General features: G+C 45.3%; 2 protein-coding genes across 8 annotated transcripts; one reads left to right on the forward strand and one right to left on the reverse strand.

Moving 5' to 3' along the window:
- The first annotated feature begins 834 nt into the window (after nt 1-834).
- Nucleotides 835-11,827, forward strand: LOC100119912 (reversion-inducing cysteine-rich protein with Kazal motifs). The gene is made up of 7 exons (XM_016986315.3): nt 835-1,167; nt 4,821-4,873; nt 6,946-7,029; nt 7,352-7,388; nt 7,743-8,099; nt 8,174-8,636; nt 8,768-11,827. The coding sequence occupies exons 1-7, from the start codon at nt 1,098-1,100 to the stop codon at nt 10,611-10,613; spliced, it is 2,910 nt and encodes a 969-aa protein (XP_016841804.1). The 5' UTR covers nt 835-1,097; the 3' UTR covers nt 10,614-11,827.
- Nucleotides 10,948-16,624, reverse strand: LOC100119942 (probable ATP-dependent RNA helicase DDX46). Of its 7 annotated transcripts, none has more exons than XR_004345065.1 (11): nt 16,320-16,624; nt 15,742-15,966; nt 15,357-15,504; nt 14,902-15,274; nt 14,555-14,821; nt 13,870-14,468; nt 13,261-13,784; nt 12,634-13,174; nt 12,123-12,541; nt 11,579-11,636; nt 10,948-11,495 (listed from the first exon to the last, which is right to left on the reverse strand). XR_004345065.1 is itself a non-coding variant. In XM_032600932.1 (9 exons), the coding sequence occupies exons 1-9, from the start codon at nt 16,337-16,339 to the stop codon at nt 12,119-12,121; spliced, it is 3,120 nt and encodes a 1,039-aa protein (XP_032456823.1). In that variant the 5' UTR covers nt 16,340-16,624; the 3' UTR covers nt 10,954-12,118. The 7 variants fall into 7 exon arrangements, 2 of the variants coding, with proteins under 2 accessions (XP_032456823.1, XP_032456824.1); XR_004345068.1 differs by having other exon boundaries at nt 15,357-15,475; nt 16,320-16,496; XR_004345067.1 differs by having other exon boundaries at nt 16,048-16,327.
- Nucleotides 16,625-17,222: the final 598 nt, after the last annotated feature.

A 17,222-nucleotide genomic window follows, 5' to 3' on the forward strand; every position in this document is an offset into this window, starting at 1 on the left:
TGTTCGAGGCAGTCATGGGCACACGATAGGGGTGCATATAACTGTGTGCGCGCGCAGCACACATAAACATTATACTTATATATGTGAGCAATTACTGCGTGGGCATAGAATAATGATTAATTGGCTTCGCCCGCACGAAAAGGACAAACGCGATCTTATTCTTCTGTTTCGTATAACAACTATTTTTTCTTTTCGAGGTGTCTCGGGGGTGTCGGAAATGAATTTTGCTTCCTTCTAGAGGAAGCTTTGTAATGGTAAAAATCTTCTTCTTCTTCTTTCTTTTAATCTTGCAAAACTATTTTTGCCTTATTATATCATCTCATTGTTACGAATAATTTAGCTGTAACTGGGATCGACCGCATCATTATTCGGCAGCAAACTCCAAAAGGGTGATTTTCTTCTAATACTGAGGCATTTGGAGGAAGAATATACGTGCCAATGTACACATTGTCAGCGGTTTTTTTTTCAGATGCCTCGAAGAAACCAAAATATCATCAACGCAAAAAGCAACGTTACACCAAAACATCCCGTCGCGCAAAAGCGCCGAGCGTCAATCGAAGCGCTTCCTCCTACCTCCTCCTACCCAACAGCGCGCGTCATGAGGCCATCTCGGTCGCCCTATATCTCCGCAGCGCAGAATATCCCGCACGAGAAAGAGGCTGGAATATGTCACAATAGTCCGCTGCAGCGCAGCGCAACTGCACCGCAGCAGCCGCATGTGACACGAAGCACGCGCGTCTCTCCTTCCGCCCGCCCACGCCGTCTTCCCTCACCCGGCCGCAAAAGCTCGTCTCCCTCGTATCCCCCCTCCTCTCGTCTTTTCTCCAGCGCATCTCGTTCTCTCTCTCTCTCTCTAGACGCTCTAGACTGCCGGCTCTGACGATCCGAAAAAGCTCAGTCGCTCGTGGACGCGCGCCACGACGTTGTCCCGAAAGCCCCTGCGACGTTCGGCTGTAAATACAGTTGCCAGTGCGACATGTGACTCGGGTAGATCGATCACGGAGACTTGTTGATTTTTTTTTTCGCTTCGCGAGGAGATCCGCTGGCTTGATGCGTCGAGTGACGAGTGCGGAGACTGTCGAGAGATAAAGAGCAAGATGCTGCGCTCGTCGATGATCGTTATCCTGTTGTTGCTGCTGCTGCTGCTTCGTGATGGACTGGCCGAAGGTATAATAAGATTCATGGATTTATCGTGTGCTCGTTTGTTCCGCTGATACCGCGCGCGTTGCGAAATTAAATTCGACGGAGAGCTTCCGAGTCTCTAATTATTATTCCGCGACTGATTGACGTATCGGCATTATTCCGGTCGCTGATATTAGTAATCGTCGTTCGGAGTAAACAAGCGGATTTCTATACGCGTTATAAGGTCGGCATTTAGTGCGTGTAGGCACTTTTAATTATTCTCGCGGTCTCGCAACAACGCGCGCCCCCGCGCGAATGAGAGAAACGTAAAAGTCGCTGCGGGCTTTTCGCGCGCGCGCGCGGCGACGACCGCGAGTTTGGCGTTAAAAATAACGTGCGCCGCTATATACTAAGTATATGCGCCGGCGGATATTGTCGCTGTATACGAACACGTGCGCGCGCGCGCGCGCGCGGGGCTTGGCAAAATACGAGCTTGAGACAGATTCATTGAACCCCTTTCCTTGTGCACTTGCGCACCTTCTCTAGTCTTGAATGTTTTGTTCGTGATGTGTCAAATTTGAGTTCGGAGAGAAGACTAAGAATAAGTGACTGAGCTTCCCCTGTTGCTTATTCGCCGGCCTTGTTACATGCTTGTCCTCCTCCTCCTCATTATCTCATCTATTACTGCTATCGTCCCACGTTTTATCGAGCCGCCGCGCGCATTATCTCCGGCAATTTCTGTCGCCCCCTCTCTCTCTCTCTCTCTCTCTCTCTACTTATACTTGAAATGTTTACTGTTATCACTATCTTTTACATACTCACGCGCACTTGGAACGCGACATTTCCTCTTCTGATTCCGTTCGCAAAACGTATATACGTTGAATCTCTAAAAGAAAATAATTTCCGCAACTCATTCGAAACGTTGGACTTTGCGCTATCGCGCACTTATGAAGTACGTACATTCATCTCACTCGCGTTCGGCACTCGCGTCGAAAATTCATCAACGGCATTTCGATGAGCAGCAGTGAAGCGCTATAAAACACTCGGGAGCATTCATATAATAGCAGGCAATCGGTCAACTTGTCTTCGGCTCTCCTCGCGATCGCGCTTTTTACTCCCTCTCGGAGGCGCATTGCACAAGTGCTGGTGTCGCTCGCGCGTAACGCGGAAACCTCCCAAACGGCCGGTTTTCGGATCTACACAGCTGAAGAATATGATACACTACCGCAAACAAGAGGACGGCGAACCGAGCGCGATTTCGAAATTCCCCTCCTCCTCGGGCACACGCGAGGGAGAGAATAAAATCGGCGAGTTATTCATTGCCCGGCTGCCAGAGCGTCAAGATTTACTTCACACTCTCTCGCGCTATATATGCTCCCCTCTGCGGGGCTCCTGTACGCGCGCCTACGCGCTGCATGCAGCTCATTTCGACGTCGCGAAAGTGAATCGCGCTCATCTCTCATCCTTTTTCCTCTGCGCGCGACGAGAATCCTTTCTCTCTCTCTCTCTCTCTCTCTCTCTCTCTCTCTCTCTCTCTCTCTCTCTCTCTCTCTATGCTTTATTTCGTTTCGTATATTTGCTCTGCATCAGCTACTGCCTCGCGCGCGCGCGTTGTCTTTGGCTTTTAACGATGTGCAGAAGGGAGAGAGAGGGATGGAGGTTGGAAATAATTTTGGTTTGCGGATTTAAATATAGATTGCAAAGACGGAGGCTCTCTCTCTCTCTCTGCGACGAATTTCGGTTGGATTCCTTTGATATTGTGTGTATTCCCTGTAGGTTCTATTTTAGTCATATGTTTCGAGTTCTTCGATGCGTGTCCACAAAGTAAACAGTCGATTTTAAACTTGCCGCGTTTGCAATATTCTACCAACTTATTATACGTACAATTCGGATGTAAGCGATTCTCCTTTCGAGACTGAGCAAAAAATGCATAAACGATCAATAAAATCGTGATCCTTGACCCTGTCTGACAAAGCTACATCTTTCCGAATATACACGTTGAAACTATACATTGCGCACAGCATAATACGCGATCAGTAATGACTCCATCATGAATCGCAAGTGCGCAAGAAGTACACATACAAGAGTTGGACCGATCGAAAAACCTGACAGCGAATTACACGCCACACATGCTTCGTACACACACACACACACACACACACACACAACACGACACACAGATCCCGCGTTTATGAACGGCTTGACGAAAAAAAAAGTGCCACACACAGTATAAGCAGTTATGAGCGTTCTCCTCGAGTGACGTCATGAGTCGCGCACAAGCGCAATTGGCCGGACGAGAGAATGAGAATAAGCCGCGAACGCGGTCCATGAGAACGAAATAATACACGAGAAGGAGACGTTGCATCGGAGGGTTACGCTGTACGTCTATACTGTACAAGAAGGAGTTGTTCCGTAGTTTTACAGACTTACTGCGTGTGACCTAGATCGATCGCAGTAGTAGTAGTAGTAATGCATTTTCGAATGTAAACTAGACGCGGTACAGGCCGCGCTCTGTTGTTGGCGAAATCAATTAGGCGCGAACGCGGCGCGCGAGATCGTAAATCAACCGGTCAATAAGTCGATTGTACTCTTAGCGCACATAGAATCTGTTGTATCTTACTTCGTCTTTTATGACTTAACATCCCCGGTAGAAAATTAATCGCATTTTGGTTGGTTAACGCGTTAATCAAATGGAGGCACATTTTTCCCCTATATGAATATCTGAATTTCTTATAAATGGTATACCGTTAAAGCATCTATATTATAAAATGTTAAAATGTAAAAAAATAACCATGGCGTGTCGTTTTTAATTGCGAATTTGCCCAACGGTTTGTCCAACCGATGCTGAGTGTTTCTACCAGGGGTACGCAGTAATAATACGAATAACTCAAGTGCATACTAGTTATGAAAAAACAGCAGCAGTATAAAAGGTCGAGGGGTTACACTGCAGCTATACGCAAGCCGAGTGCATAAATGCGGGAGCTCGCCGATTCTTAATTCGAGTCAATAAATACCAATTAGACGCAAATTGAGACTCGCCGCTCTGTCGAGACACTCTATCTGCAGTTATATACTCGTACGTACATGGCGCCTAAAATTTCGACGTTTCATGCTTCTGATAACGCGTGTGCACGGTATTTCTCACGATTACAAGCGAGCCGATTTTCCCCCAGGCGGCACAACAATAACGATCATCTCGAGCGTTTAAGATGATACGAGAGCCCTCATAGTCATAATACGCAGCAATAGCCGCGCACTGCACCGGAAAGGACCATCGGAGAGTATAAAGGAAGGAAAACTCTGCAGGCGTCGGCTCTTGTTCTCTTCGGATTTCCTTCTCTTGCGCGCTACCGAGATCAACACGTGTGCTCTGGTGATGGACCGCCCCGCATCTGCTCTACGTCACCAAAGACGTCCCGTATTTTCTTCGTCTCTACTGAAATTCGGCGCTTTTTTTCAGAGCTCGCGCGTCAAAATACGATTTAAAAGTCGAAACGATTATCGCATCGTCAAACGTTATATGCGCCCGATTTTTATTCGAGGGTATAGTTGGAGATCATGTGGGTTACGTAGTATAGGTTGTTGGAATATTTCCGATTTTTTTAGCTCGATTATAGCTAAGTTTTTGATGTCGTAAAAGGGTATTTTGAAAAAAAAAAACATTTACAAGCTTATTTGTTTTCTTCGATCTGTTACAGAGTTATCATGCTGTGCAGCGGCCAGTGGCGCTTGTCGTAGCGTCTGCTCCAGGGTACGTACAGAGCTGTTTATTTTTATTTTTATGTAAGCAATTCACGAGAAAGTTATTTTCCATAAAATTTGAATATGCGCGTATTGAATGTATGCATTAAGAAAAATTTTACAAGCTGTTCAAACAAAAATGTTGCAACATGTACCGGTTTCTTGGCTACAATTTTACGACAATTGATGCAGGCAAATTTTCGTTTAATAGCAAGAAATTCAATTGAAGCAATAATGAGTGCATAGTTTGGTCTTTGTTGAATTCGTGAATTAGTATAACAGCAGTTCAAAGAATTAAGTATATATGTATATAGATATATAAGTCGGACTGAAAAGATGAGATCAAAACTATCAGCTTGTCTCCCGCGTCTAAATATATCTATAGAAATACGAGTAGAATAGCCGAATATATAGGAGTCTCTGTTTCCCTTGCACATAGGAAACTCCAAAAATATCATTGTTATTGTTTTCACTGATCCCGCTATCTCTTCGGCATAAAGCACACTCAAGATCCAGGAGCGATCTGCCAAATATTATCTTTGTAACGGAACGCGTCCCTTCCTCTCTATCTACTCAGGTTCTATTATAAAAATAAACGCGCATAACCGACGACTCCAATTTACGTTTCTCCTTCGGCAAATCACAAACAAAACACTCCTGCCATCACATACCCTCACCCGCGGTACTATATCGAACGTTTGATAAATTCCCGCCGCCGCGAAGAAAATTTAAATTCAAAGAGCCGCTCGCAACGACGACTTTTTTTCCGGTGGCGCGGTGCCGCTTTTATTAGGCGTGAGACAGTCGCAACGACTCGTTTTATTCGATTCTTCCTCTTTCGTGCGCGCGCCGCCGCCGCCGCCGAGACGAAATAGACTGCAGACTCAAGTGCAATGGGTCCCTCGCTATATAGTGTATACGTATAACTTATACACTTTGCGTCGCTTTGACCGCCCCTACATCGCGCGCCGGAAAGACGTAAAAAGCCGCTTTGATCTTTGACTCTCATGATCGACGCGGCCAGCGCTATGTGTGTGTACAGTAGGATTTGCCGCAATTTATGTAAAAACAAACGGGATCAAAGTAAAATAGCTCCTCGTCGTACACTTTTGATGAGCGTCGGAGCTTTGCTGGAGAGCAGGAAAAATTAAATGTTCGATAATTTAGGAATACTAAACACCTCGAGCGCAGAAAAAAAAACAGCTTTTCGAGTGAAAAAAGGACGGCCGCAAAAAAGACGAGGCTACGAGATACACGCCAGCGTGAAAAAGGGAGAGGGAAAGACCGCCGACGGTCGACAGCTCTATTCTCGTATCTTTTGATGCCGACTTGCATTACTTGCGGGCTGAGAATGCGCGCGAGACTCAAAGAGGGTATGTAAGTCGTCGCGCGAAAGCTCGCCGGCTATGATGGAAAATAGAAGCGCGCAAGATGCGAAAAGCGTGTTTTGTCTGAGTAGCGGTACGGAGTAATGGATTCTGATCGAAATTGTTGCAAGTATTTTTACGAAAAATTAAAAATACTTTTGGCGAAGAATGTTTTTGAATAAGGCTAGGTTAAAAATTGATTATATTCTAGACCATTTTGGAAGTTTTTGACGCTTTTCGGAACATTAATCCATATGTCTTATAGCTAAGAAAATTATAACGACATAATCGACCTCAATATAAACAATCGTTCAACAATTTTAGAAACGAAATCCCAGAATAAAAAACGATTCGTAACCCCGTATCATCGCTTCTTTACACGAAAGGAGTGTGGACGAAAAAAAAAAAAAAAACAGGTAGAAATCCATTTCCTCGTTCGGGAGAATAACGCTGCTACGCACACCTCGCAGGAATTCCCAATGAGCCTTGGGCGCGCGACATTGTTATGCAGCGCAGCAGAAACCCCGCGTATAGGGCACGCATCGCCGCATAATTATAAGACGCGCGCGCGACGTGTCTCTCTCTCTCTCTCTCTCTCTCTCTCTCTCTCTCTCTTGCCTCCGATGCGCCTCTGAATTCATTTGGCTTTTCACAATACTGCGTATACATTATACAAATCGACAAATTTCATGGCCTAATCCACTTTTGTTCGCAGGTCTCATTGCTCTCCTTGGCTGCGGACTCTTACGCGAGGGAAAACGCCACGAGGATATTTACGGAATTCTGCCCGCCTGAATCGGTAAGACGATCGTCGCTATTATACAATAAAACCGAATTTCGACGCTTATTGCGTGTGACCGAGAGAAATACGAGTAAGAAAGCGATGTGCTGCTCGCCTTTACAATATTCTCTTATTCTGGTATAATTGTGGGCGTCGCTCTCGCGCGAGAAGAAAAATGAATTATATCGAACCGTGTCATATTTTCCAACTCGTGGCGGAGACACTTGTGATTGAAAGGAGAGCTGGCGACGCACCGTTTCCTCTGTATTCTCTCGTGTCTCTATATATATGGTGTAAAAATTAATCGTTGTTCTCGAATTGCGATCCTTTTTTTGCGCAGGTGGAGTTCTGGGATTGCGTCAATTCTACCCTCAGAGGTGAGTAATTTTATAACAACAATAAACTTTTGTATTTTCTCGTTGGACACACAATATATAATACGAAAAATAATATCCGAATTCGTGAGGACACAAGCGGCTACACAGCAGCGCGATAAATTTTAATCAAAATTGCGCATCCTGTGCGCGAATTCGTCGGGACGTACAAGACGATTCTCAAGCCTCTCGCGCGGCCACAGCGGATACGACGACGAATATTAAGAGGGGAAGCTCGGAGAGAACGTGATTGGCCTTTCTATTCTTAACCGGGCGCGACTCTTTTACTAATAACCCTCGAATCGTACGCAACGAGCGCAAACACTCGATTAACATTTTAACTCTTGTACATCGCAGAGATAGAGCGCAACGAAAACTGGACCGGCCGGAGTTGCTGTCACCTGGCTCGCAGTTTGACATGTCGATCGGCGTGTGCTACCGCAGGTCGCCAGCGCGACCTGAAGCTGTCCTGTCGTTGGAGCGACGAGTTTGCCTTGTCCGACTGTCTGGAGCAGCGCGAGGAGGTCGAGCAGTGCTGTTCCAGCGTTTCGAACTCCAGCTGCAGGAGTATCTGTAAGGAGCTGTTCCACAAGTCTGCCGGGAGAAGGTCGGCGCTTAAGATGTACAAGAGCAAGGGCTGCTTCCATCAGGTGCCCAAGTGCCTCAAGGGCCTGGCTGACGATAGCAGTAAACCGTCCGAGGATCCGAAGCTCCGTAAGTTGCTGTTTCTTCTATCGTTTTTCGAGGAACAAATTTTATCTTATAATCGAATTATACGCGTTACACAGTCGCCGACTGCTGCGAAAAGGCTCCGAACCGTGGCTGCGTCGAGAGCTGCCTCAACTTGATCCATACCCTGGGTTCGATCGAAGAAGTCCTGGAAGGCCTCGATAATTCAACGCCGAGCTGTCATCCAGTCAAGCCACACTCGCCACCGTGGAGCTGTTTCCTCAGCCGATCATCGCCGTCGTCGACGGGGACGAGCAAAAGTAGACGCTTGCCTCTGAACGTGGCGAAACTTAGCTGCTGTTCGCGAGCTAAGCGCAAAACCTGCAGATCTCTTTGCTTACGGGCCTTCCAGAGCGACTGGTCTGCCTGGCAGCAACTTGAGAACCAGTGTCTGTCTTCTAGTCCAGCCCTCGAGACTGAACTTAGCCGCTGTCTTGATGATAGCGAGGACTCTTGCGAGATGGGATGCTCTGGGCTGTCCTTCTGCTCCAAGTTCAATGACAAACCGACGACGCTATTCAGGTAGGCTCGCTTATTTCTGTACAGAATCAAATGCTGACGTTCAAAGACATACATCTTGTTTGAACAGATTCAGTATATTGCAATTTGAAAATGTAACGATCTCACTCAAAATTATTCCCCTCGGATTGCAGGAGCTGCACTCGAGCTGCCGACGAAGCGGCCAGGTGGGAGGCGGACCACTGGATCCGCGGCGGCGTAATCGCAGGCCTTGGAGTGCCAGTCCGCGCGGCCCCCTCCTGTCCAGCCGAGACTCTACGAGCGGCCGCCTGCCTCCTGCAGCTCCGGCCCTGCGAAGCTCGCGCTCACGAGACGCGACTCTGTCGCGATGACTGCATGGACCTCATGACGAGCTGCGTCGACTGGTCGGCCGTCCGAGGCCACAACGCGGCGACCCTCTGCGCCAAGCTCTCTCCACCCAAGCCCGAGCAGCCCTGCATCTCGATCAAGCCCTTCTTCGAGCTCGACAACGAGCCGCCTCGAAGAACCGACATCGACGAGGACATCAACATGCCCTGCCGGAGCAACCCCTGCGTCCAGGGTCAGCTCTGCGTCGTCCAGCCGGAGGAGCGCAGGGGCTACCGCTGCGTGCCCGGCTGTACCCTCGGCGCGATGTCCAACCAGCTGATCCCACTGGGTTCCTGGGCCCAGCTGTCGGTGCCGAAACACCAGAAGCAGGAGCAGCAGCTCTGCCAGTCGATCTGCCAGTGCGTCATCAGCGACGATCCCGGGGCCTCGGGGCCGCGACTCGAGCGCTGCAGCGAGCCGTCCAACTGCCGGGTGGCCGAGAGCGGATGCTCGCTGCAAACGCTCAACAGCATGATCGTGGCTCACGACTTCGACTTCTACCTCGAGTGCAACTCCTGCCACTGCTACGACGGCGAGATCACCTGCTCGAGGCGGAGCTGCGCCGAGCCCGGGGCGGCTTCGCTGCCCTGCAACTGCCCTCAGCACTACGTGCCGGTCTGCAGCCGGCTCGGAGTCACCTACGCTTCGGCCTGTCTGGCCAAGTGCTCCGGCCTCCTGGCAAACGAGGTCGAGTACAACAGCTGTTCGGCCCGCGACCCCTGTGCCGCGAGGCCATGTGGCCCCGGCTACACCTGTCTACCAAGGCCCCGGATCTGCCTTACGGCGCCAAATCACCGGCCCTGCGAGCAGTTCGAATGCGTGCGCCTGTCTCCGTCGTCCTGCGCCGGTCACGCGCACCAGAAACCGGTCTGCGACAGCGAGAACCGACAGCACTCCTCGGTCTGCGCGATGCTGCGCTCGGGCGCGAGGCTGGGCTACCGGGGTCCTTGCCTTCGTGGTTGCAGCCTCCGAGGTCCCGTCTGCGGCATCAACGGCGAGACCTACGCGAGCGAGTGCGCCGCTTGGGCCGAGCGCAGTCTCGTCGACTACCAGGGGCCCTGTCTCGCCGTGGGCCTCGTGTCCGAGCAGTCCAGGCCTCGCTGCGGTGAAAGCGTCCAGTGCCCGGTCCTGGGCCGTAGCTCATGCCTCGGTGCGACTCCTCCCGGAGCCTGTTGTCCCATTTGCGCCGGCGCCGCAAGGCTCTTCTTCTCCAGGAAGCAGTTGGACCTCATCTTCTACCAGCTGCCCGATTCCGACTCGGAGGACAAGCAGCCGGTCACCCTCGAGGCCATGCTCGCGGCCCTTAGTCGTCAGCTCCAGGTTGCCGAATGCGCCCTCCGAGGCTCTCTCACGCCCGAGGGCGACATCTTCATCGTGAACCAGCCGATCTCAAGGAGGCCATCGGATTTGCAGCTGGCCGCCTGTGTCACCGAGATCGAGAAGCTCGTCAGTCGGATTCAGGGTCGCAGTCCCCGGATCGTCAACGAGGTACCGCTTAGCGCGCTTACGAGAGCCGAGATAGCGCACGTTCGAATCGTCGGCAACGCGGTGACGGCAGCGGCGACTACGAATTCGGTAACGAGTCTCGCAACGCTGCTGATCGTACTCAGCCTCTTAAACCAAGCGCGATAACAAATACCAAAAACTTGAATTCGTATCGTTCGAGAGGCAACGCACTCAATGTCTGTGATTTTTCTAGTGCCTAATATGCGATTATTATTATTAGTTAAGCGTGTTTTGATATACATATACAATATACAACGTAGTCATGTTCCTCGTATCCGATCGAACACTGCCAAAGAGAGAACGTTTCGATTTGTGTATATACCTTTTTGTTTGATTCTATACATACATATAATATATAAATTAAGTTACCATTTATGCGTTAAGGGGGACACCAAAAATCGTATTGTATAGCGAAATGTATATAATATAAATTGTATAAAATTGGAAGACGTAACAACAATTATCGTTATTGCTAAATATTAATTATTTATATTGTCCTTTTCTATGTATAATAAAATGTCTTACATTAGCTCGTATCGATAATTATAATGCACGTGTTGAATTGTACACACTCACCGCTATGAGTCGTAGAATTCATTATACTAGATTATTATGCAGATATAATTAATGTCACTTTGATTAACAAACTTTCATTATAAATACCACATTTACATTAAAAATGTTATATTATCGCAATTCATTACTTTCTAAAGACTTCCACGTTGTTTTTCTTCAATCATTAATATATTATTTTTCACTCAAGCTCAATGCCATCGAAAAGTTCAAAAACATAAAGATTTATCATCATAAAAATACTCTGATTTTTTGCTATAAGTTAAACCACTTATAGAAGCTTAAAACGACTACACTTTAATATTTGAAATTCCATCGGATTATAAGTAAACAAGTTGCCTAGATGTTTTCGACCAAGTGGTATTTGAATGTTAATAAACAGTTCTCTTCGAACAACGCCCAGATATACATTTGTCAAATTCACATTCAAATTACCTAAAAAGTAAGTAAATTTATTGTCGTTTAATGATTAATTAAATAGTCATAAAATTCCATAATGACCGTAACTTAATCCTTACCGTAATCTTGTGTGGTCATTAAAAATAGGACTTCTCTGTTATTAGGAATGCTTAACCCCTATGAAAAATATAGTAGATAATCAACATTTTGAATGAATATGATAAGCTTTCAATAGGGTATTAAGAAGAATACAACCGTAGCTACCGTCGTGCACTTCTGCTACGAGTGTTCATTTAAAAATCGATTAGAAACATTTAATTTCATTGCTTATAATTAATTGGTAATAAATCTCACAAGGTTAAATTTAATTGTTTTCTCGATATTTATTCATCATATTTCGAGCGATAAAACGCCGTCATACTTAGTTACCACGACGGCAACTAAGGTTATTGACAATATTTCAGTAAGCGACCATTTTAAATGCTTATCAACATTTAAGAAAATCGCTCAAGAACTCGAGGTCTAAATTTATCGCAAATTCGTGCGTGCACATCTAAATTCTAAAAATTTCCTGCATCTTTTACAAAAATCTCTCATGCCAACAATAGAAGACAATTAAAGAAAAGAGTGAAAAATATAATCATATCAGAACGATGACTTTACAGGACTTTGTAACGGCCACGCGATGCTGTATGCGTGCCGGATGCCTGCAGTTTTATTAGTTCCTCCTTGATCAGTCTGGAGACCTCAGCCTTGGCTTTGCTGACTGCCAACTCGCTCGTCGATTCGATGGCCAGGTAAAGTTTGCGCTCGCCATCCGGTGGTGGTTTGCCAGGTGCAATGTACGTGCCTCGCACTGTCAGACCTGCTTCCGAATACTCGGAAATTTGCGCCAAAGCCTCTTTGCTTGTTACTCTCCAGCGCGCCTGTTGCGGGAAGTCGTTGATCTCCAGCTCCTCCTCGTATTTTCGGAAGGTCTGCTCACCCTGCTCGCCTTCGCCTTCGATAAGATCCTCCTCACGCGGCTGGTAATTCAGCTTTGTGTTCAACTTGGCTGCCAGTTGCTCTGCTACTGTCTTTGCCTGTAAATATAAGATGAGCAATATTTAGAACAAACAAATCAATTAATTCATATGTATTAAAAGAATGCAAATTTAACTAGAGAATTGCATACCGTGATCAAATTTGTAGGTCCAGCTCCCTTCAGAATAGCCTCGGCAACTTGCTGAGTCGCACCCTTGGCTTCGGCACCCAGATTCTTCGCCGTGTTAATTTTGGACGCCAGTTTCTTTGCGAGCTCAAGTTTTTCCGTAGCGCTAGGCACACCTGGTCCTCCGATATTAGTGATACCGGCAGTTCCAGCGGCGGACTTTGGCATCTCGTGAACGATTTTCTTAGCCTGAAGCATCGTCTCTATCTGCTGGTCTATGTCATTTTCTATATCCTCATCGTCTGAATCCTGCAGACCCAGTGCTGCCTTCTGGAATTTCTTTTTCTCATTGGCAAGGGCTGCTTCAGACTCGTCGAACTTGTAGCCTTTACCGCTGAATCCACCACCCGTGTGTACCTTCTTGCCGTCTGCTTCCTGGCGATTTTTGTAGCCTTCCCACAGCTGACGCAGAGGTTCGGGAACAGGGACACCAGCGAGCTCGAAAGCCCGTACGATGTCACCAGAATAACGCTCTTGGTCAGGCGTTATGAACGTGTACGCGTAACTAAAATAGAATTCAGCATTATTAGAAAAATCATTAAATTTGATTATTTTATAAATAATAATGAAAATGTCACAATGTACACTCACCCTTTATTTCCTGCTCGTCCAGTTCTACCACACCTGTGTACGTAGTCTTCGTAATGATTTGGACAATCATAATTCACGACTAGCACTAAACTCTTCACATCCAATCCTCTGGCAGCGACGGACGTTGCAACAAGCAACTTTACTCTCCCCGCTTTGAAATCCATTATCGTCGAATCCCGATCACACTGATCGATACCGCCGTGTAATGACATACACGAGTGCGAAGCCTTCATCAAGTCCTTCAGCAATGTATCGGCGTTCTCTTGCTTGTCAACAAAAATGATCGCCGATCCCTTATCCTGAAAATGGCCAAGAATCTCCAGCAATTTCCTGAATTTCAGATCGTCGTCAAGCACCACTACGTGCTGCTCCACGTCCTTGCAAACGACAGATCGACCACCCACTTGTACTTCTACTGGTTTAGTAAGTATTCGTCGTGCCAAAGCTTCCATCTGTCGGGGGAATGTGGCGCTGAACAACACGGTTTGACGATCCGGTCGGACGTTCTCCATTATTCGCATCACCTGCAAAACCACGATAAAATTATTATTTATTTTCATTATTATTTTGTAGTTATAATATTTCGAGTGTGAGAGAACTTGTCATTACCTGTGGTTCAAAGCCCATGTCAAACATTCTATCAGCTTCGTCAAGCACAACGTAAGTAACTCTCCTAAGATTCGTCACCCGTCCGTTATTTGCAGCCAACATGTCGATCATCCTTCCGGGTGTGCAGACGATTATCTCTGCGCCCCTCTTCAGTTCAGCTATCTGCTCAGAGATGCCCGTTCCACCATAAACGCATACGTGTGACAGCCCAAGGCTCTTGGTGAATTTTTTCGAATCCTTACCGATCTGCATGCAAAGCTCCCGGGTTGGCGTCATGATCAAAGCAATAGGACCATCTCCATCTGCGAGCGGCGGTTGATCCAGGATATGCCGGAACATAGGTAATAGGAAAGCTATCGTTTTACCGCTACCAGTTTTTGCGATACCAATTAGATCCCGACCCGACATAATAGCGGGTATCGCTTGACACTGTATCGGCGTTGGTTTCTCATAACCGAGCTTGCGCAAAACATCAAGTTCCTTCTTAGAGACACCGCATTGAGCCCAGGACTTTATTGGTTTTGGGCAATTTTTGCCCTTAACTCGAATACCTTCTAACTCTTCTTTGTACAATTCCACTTCCTCGGGTGTCATACGTGCTGCAAAATAATTGATATTTTACATGTTGATTTTGAACTGAAAGTTGTAATAAAATTTATAATAGATTATTATATATTTTTCTTACCAATTTCAGGAACTTCGCGGTAAAATGCTTTTGTGAATGGTATGTAATCTGTTGCATTATGATCGACTTTGGCCAACTCTCGCTTCTGTTTATTTGCAATGCCAGCAGCCGTTTCATGTAAATTCTCTCCTTCCTCTTCACTAGAGTACTCGAGACCATCTTGATTCTGCTCAATCAGTTCACCCTTATGTTTTTGAACTTTCTTCTTTGCTACACCAGTTACAATCATAACACCACCAGTTTGCCCAGTTCCCGTACAATTTGTACCTAAACAACAAAGAGTCATTCAATTAGCATTTACGCTTTAGATTGTTCTATCGTACATAAATATTCAAAAAAATTTTTACCTGTTTTCAAAGGTTTATTGTCGACTTTGTTGACTTTTCTGACCTCTTGATGTACTTCTGCCATGAAAGCATCCAGAGGGTCAATTTCCTCCTCATCTTCCTTTTTGGTTTCAACTTTCTCCTCTACATTTTCTTCTTTAGCTTCTTCTTCTTCTTCTTCTTTAGTTTCTTTATTTACAACGATGGGCATTTCTTCGTCACTGTCATCCTCAAGAGACCATTTTTTGGCAGTCGGTAGCTGAAGATTAGCTAACATTGACTTACCATCCTTTTTGGTTGCTTCAATCTCTTTCTTTTTTCTTTCAGCTCTCCACCTTTCAATTCTTTCTCTTCTTTTTTGCATTTCCAGCTCTAAGCGCTTCTGCTCCTCTTCCTAAATGAAAAAATAGAAATCAGTATTTGTTTTGCAATATAACAAAAAAATTGTCGAGTCAATGAATTAAATCAATTTTCACCTTATCTAGTTTTGTATGGTCGAATGGCAATTCCTCGCTTTCGTTCTTATCCTTTTCCTTGCGCTCACGAGACTTGGATCGGTTGGATCTTTCTTTTCCAGATCGAGATGATTTTGATCCTGTAAGACGCTTTTCTTTACTGTCTCCACTAGTTTACCGAAAACAATCAATAGTAGTTTATTAAATATAGTATTTTATGACTTGAAATTGTACTCAAAAGCTTTCCACATATTAAGTGTATAGTAGATGTTACATTTTGAGAGTGAAAAAATCAGTAGTGTAAAACTTACAAATGCAAACTCTAATAACTAACGTTTTGTATGTTACTTATAATCATAATTTACCAATTTTGTAATTTTTCATAAGTATATAATCAATTTTCTACCGTTTTCTGTCTCTTTCTCGATCCCTATCTCTGTCGGATCTTTCTCTTCTGTCACTTCTTTCCCTGTCCTTATCACGAGAGCGACTGCGTCTATCTCGATGGCGATTCTTTTCTCGCTCCCTGTCTCGATCACGACTCCTTGAACGTCTCCTTTTCTTTTCTTGCTGAGGGGAAGCAGAACGAGATCTGGATCTAGACCTAGATCTCCTCCTATGATGTCTTTCCCTAAGAGAAATTTAAAAAAATCAGTTACATACTAGAAATGTAGAAAAGAAACAAAACTTGAAAAGTAGCACAAAAATATACTAGTGGAGTTTAGAACGAGGCACTGCTAAGTGCCAATAGCTTTATAGAGACACTTCAGAACACAAAGCCCTATATCTATATGCATCAGAACACAAGTTACTAAAGTACTACTTATATTTAAATAATCCATAATTCATAAAAACAAAAACAATTCACTCTCAGTAATACGATGAAAGCTTGTATCGAATTCACTGAGGCGCAAGCATATTACAACGTATAAGTAGCGTTTCTAACATAACCTCAAAGGACTTTTGTTTTCAAATAACACTTACTTTTCACTATTTCGAACCATGATGACTAGTTATTTTTGATCAATCACTATATAAGCGTCAAATCATCTCACATAAATGATGTTTATAAACGTATATTTCAAGAAAAAGAGTGTGCAGATTAACAACAGCACTAACTAATACACTGCTTCTGCATAAATCTCATTCTCACTATACAGTACAGTATACATATATTATACTACCTATACTCGTGTCTCGTATACATGCGTATTCTCGCGATGCACGCGTCGCCGCCAGGGCGCCAGCGATAATTTATCTACAGTACAATATTTAAAAAAATGCTTGCATATGTGTATACCAACCGCAAGATGGCGCTACAAATTTCTGCTGATTGACGAAAAGCGGCGAATTTTCGAATGCAATATTACAATATCTTAGTTTATACAGTAGTCGATAACAAGGTCTAATCCAAGTAGAGCCTTGTTTAAAATATATGGGGAATTTCACGGGAAAAATACACTTTTTTTACTTCAAAAACGGTGAAGAATAGTATATTGTGCAACTAGGGGGGAAAATTGGCTTTTTCTAGCCTACGGCGCCCTCGATTCCCACTCGTGCTCAAAACATCACCCGAGTCTGAAAAAGCCACTCCCCCTTGTTGCACACCGTACTTTTTATGATAAGTGCACGAATAGGCCACTTATCATGCATATGAAAGGAATGGGAAATTCGAGGACTTAATAATAAGCCACAATTACAAACAGTTACCAAAAAATAGCCTTTATTGCGCCTCTGGTAATGTATTACCTGGCCGAGCAAACATATTATTTTTTCCGGCATTACTGAATAGCTTAGCTCGAGATCTTGAATTTTAAAAAAAATTGTCGAAAATGACCGTCCCTAACAAAAATGCGAGCTATTTGAACAATTTCACTCTGTTTCAGC

Source organism: Nasonia vitripennis, chromosome 5 (assembly GCF_009193385.2).
Source record: "Nasonia vitripennis strain AsymCx chromosome 5, Nvit_psr_1.1, whole genome shotgun sequence".
In the NCBI taxonomy this organism is placed as follows: Eukaryota; Metazoa; Arthropoda; class Insecta; order Hymenoptera; family Pteromalidae; genus Nasonia; species Nasonia vitripennis.

What these genes read in the sequence shown, in the direction of transcription:
- LOC100119912 (XM_016986315.3), top strand. Translation starts at nt 1,098, where the DNA reads ATGCTGCGCTCGTCGATGATCGTTATCCTGTTGTTGCTGCTGCTGCTG. An exon ending in GTCGTAGCGTCTGCTCCAGG is followed by an intron (nt 4,874 to 6,945) that starts GTACGTACAGAG and finishes TTTTGTTCGCAG; the next exon opens with GTCTCATTGCTCTCCTTGGC. An exon ending in AATTCTGCCCGCCTGAATCG is followed by an intron (nt 7,030 to 7,351) that starts GTAAGACGATCG and finishes TTTTTTGCGCAG; the next exon opens with GTGGAGTTCTGGGATTGCGT.
- LOC100119942 (XM_032600932.1), bottom strand. Translation starts at nt 16,339, where the DNA reads ATGGTTCGAAATAGTGAAAA. An exon ending in ATGGTTCGAAATAGTGAAAA is followed by an intron (nt 15,967 to 16,319) that starts GTAAGTGTTATT and finishes AATTTCTCTTAG; the next exon opens with GGAAAGACATCATAGGAGGA. An exon ending in CCGCGAAGTTCCTGAAATTG is followed by an intron (nt 14,469 to 14,554) that starts GTAAGAAAAATA and finishes ATTATTTTGCAG; the next exon opens with CACGTATGACACCCGAGGAA.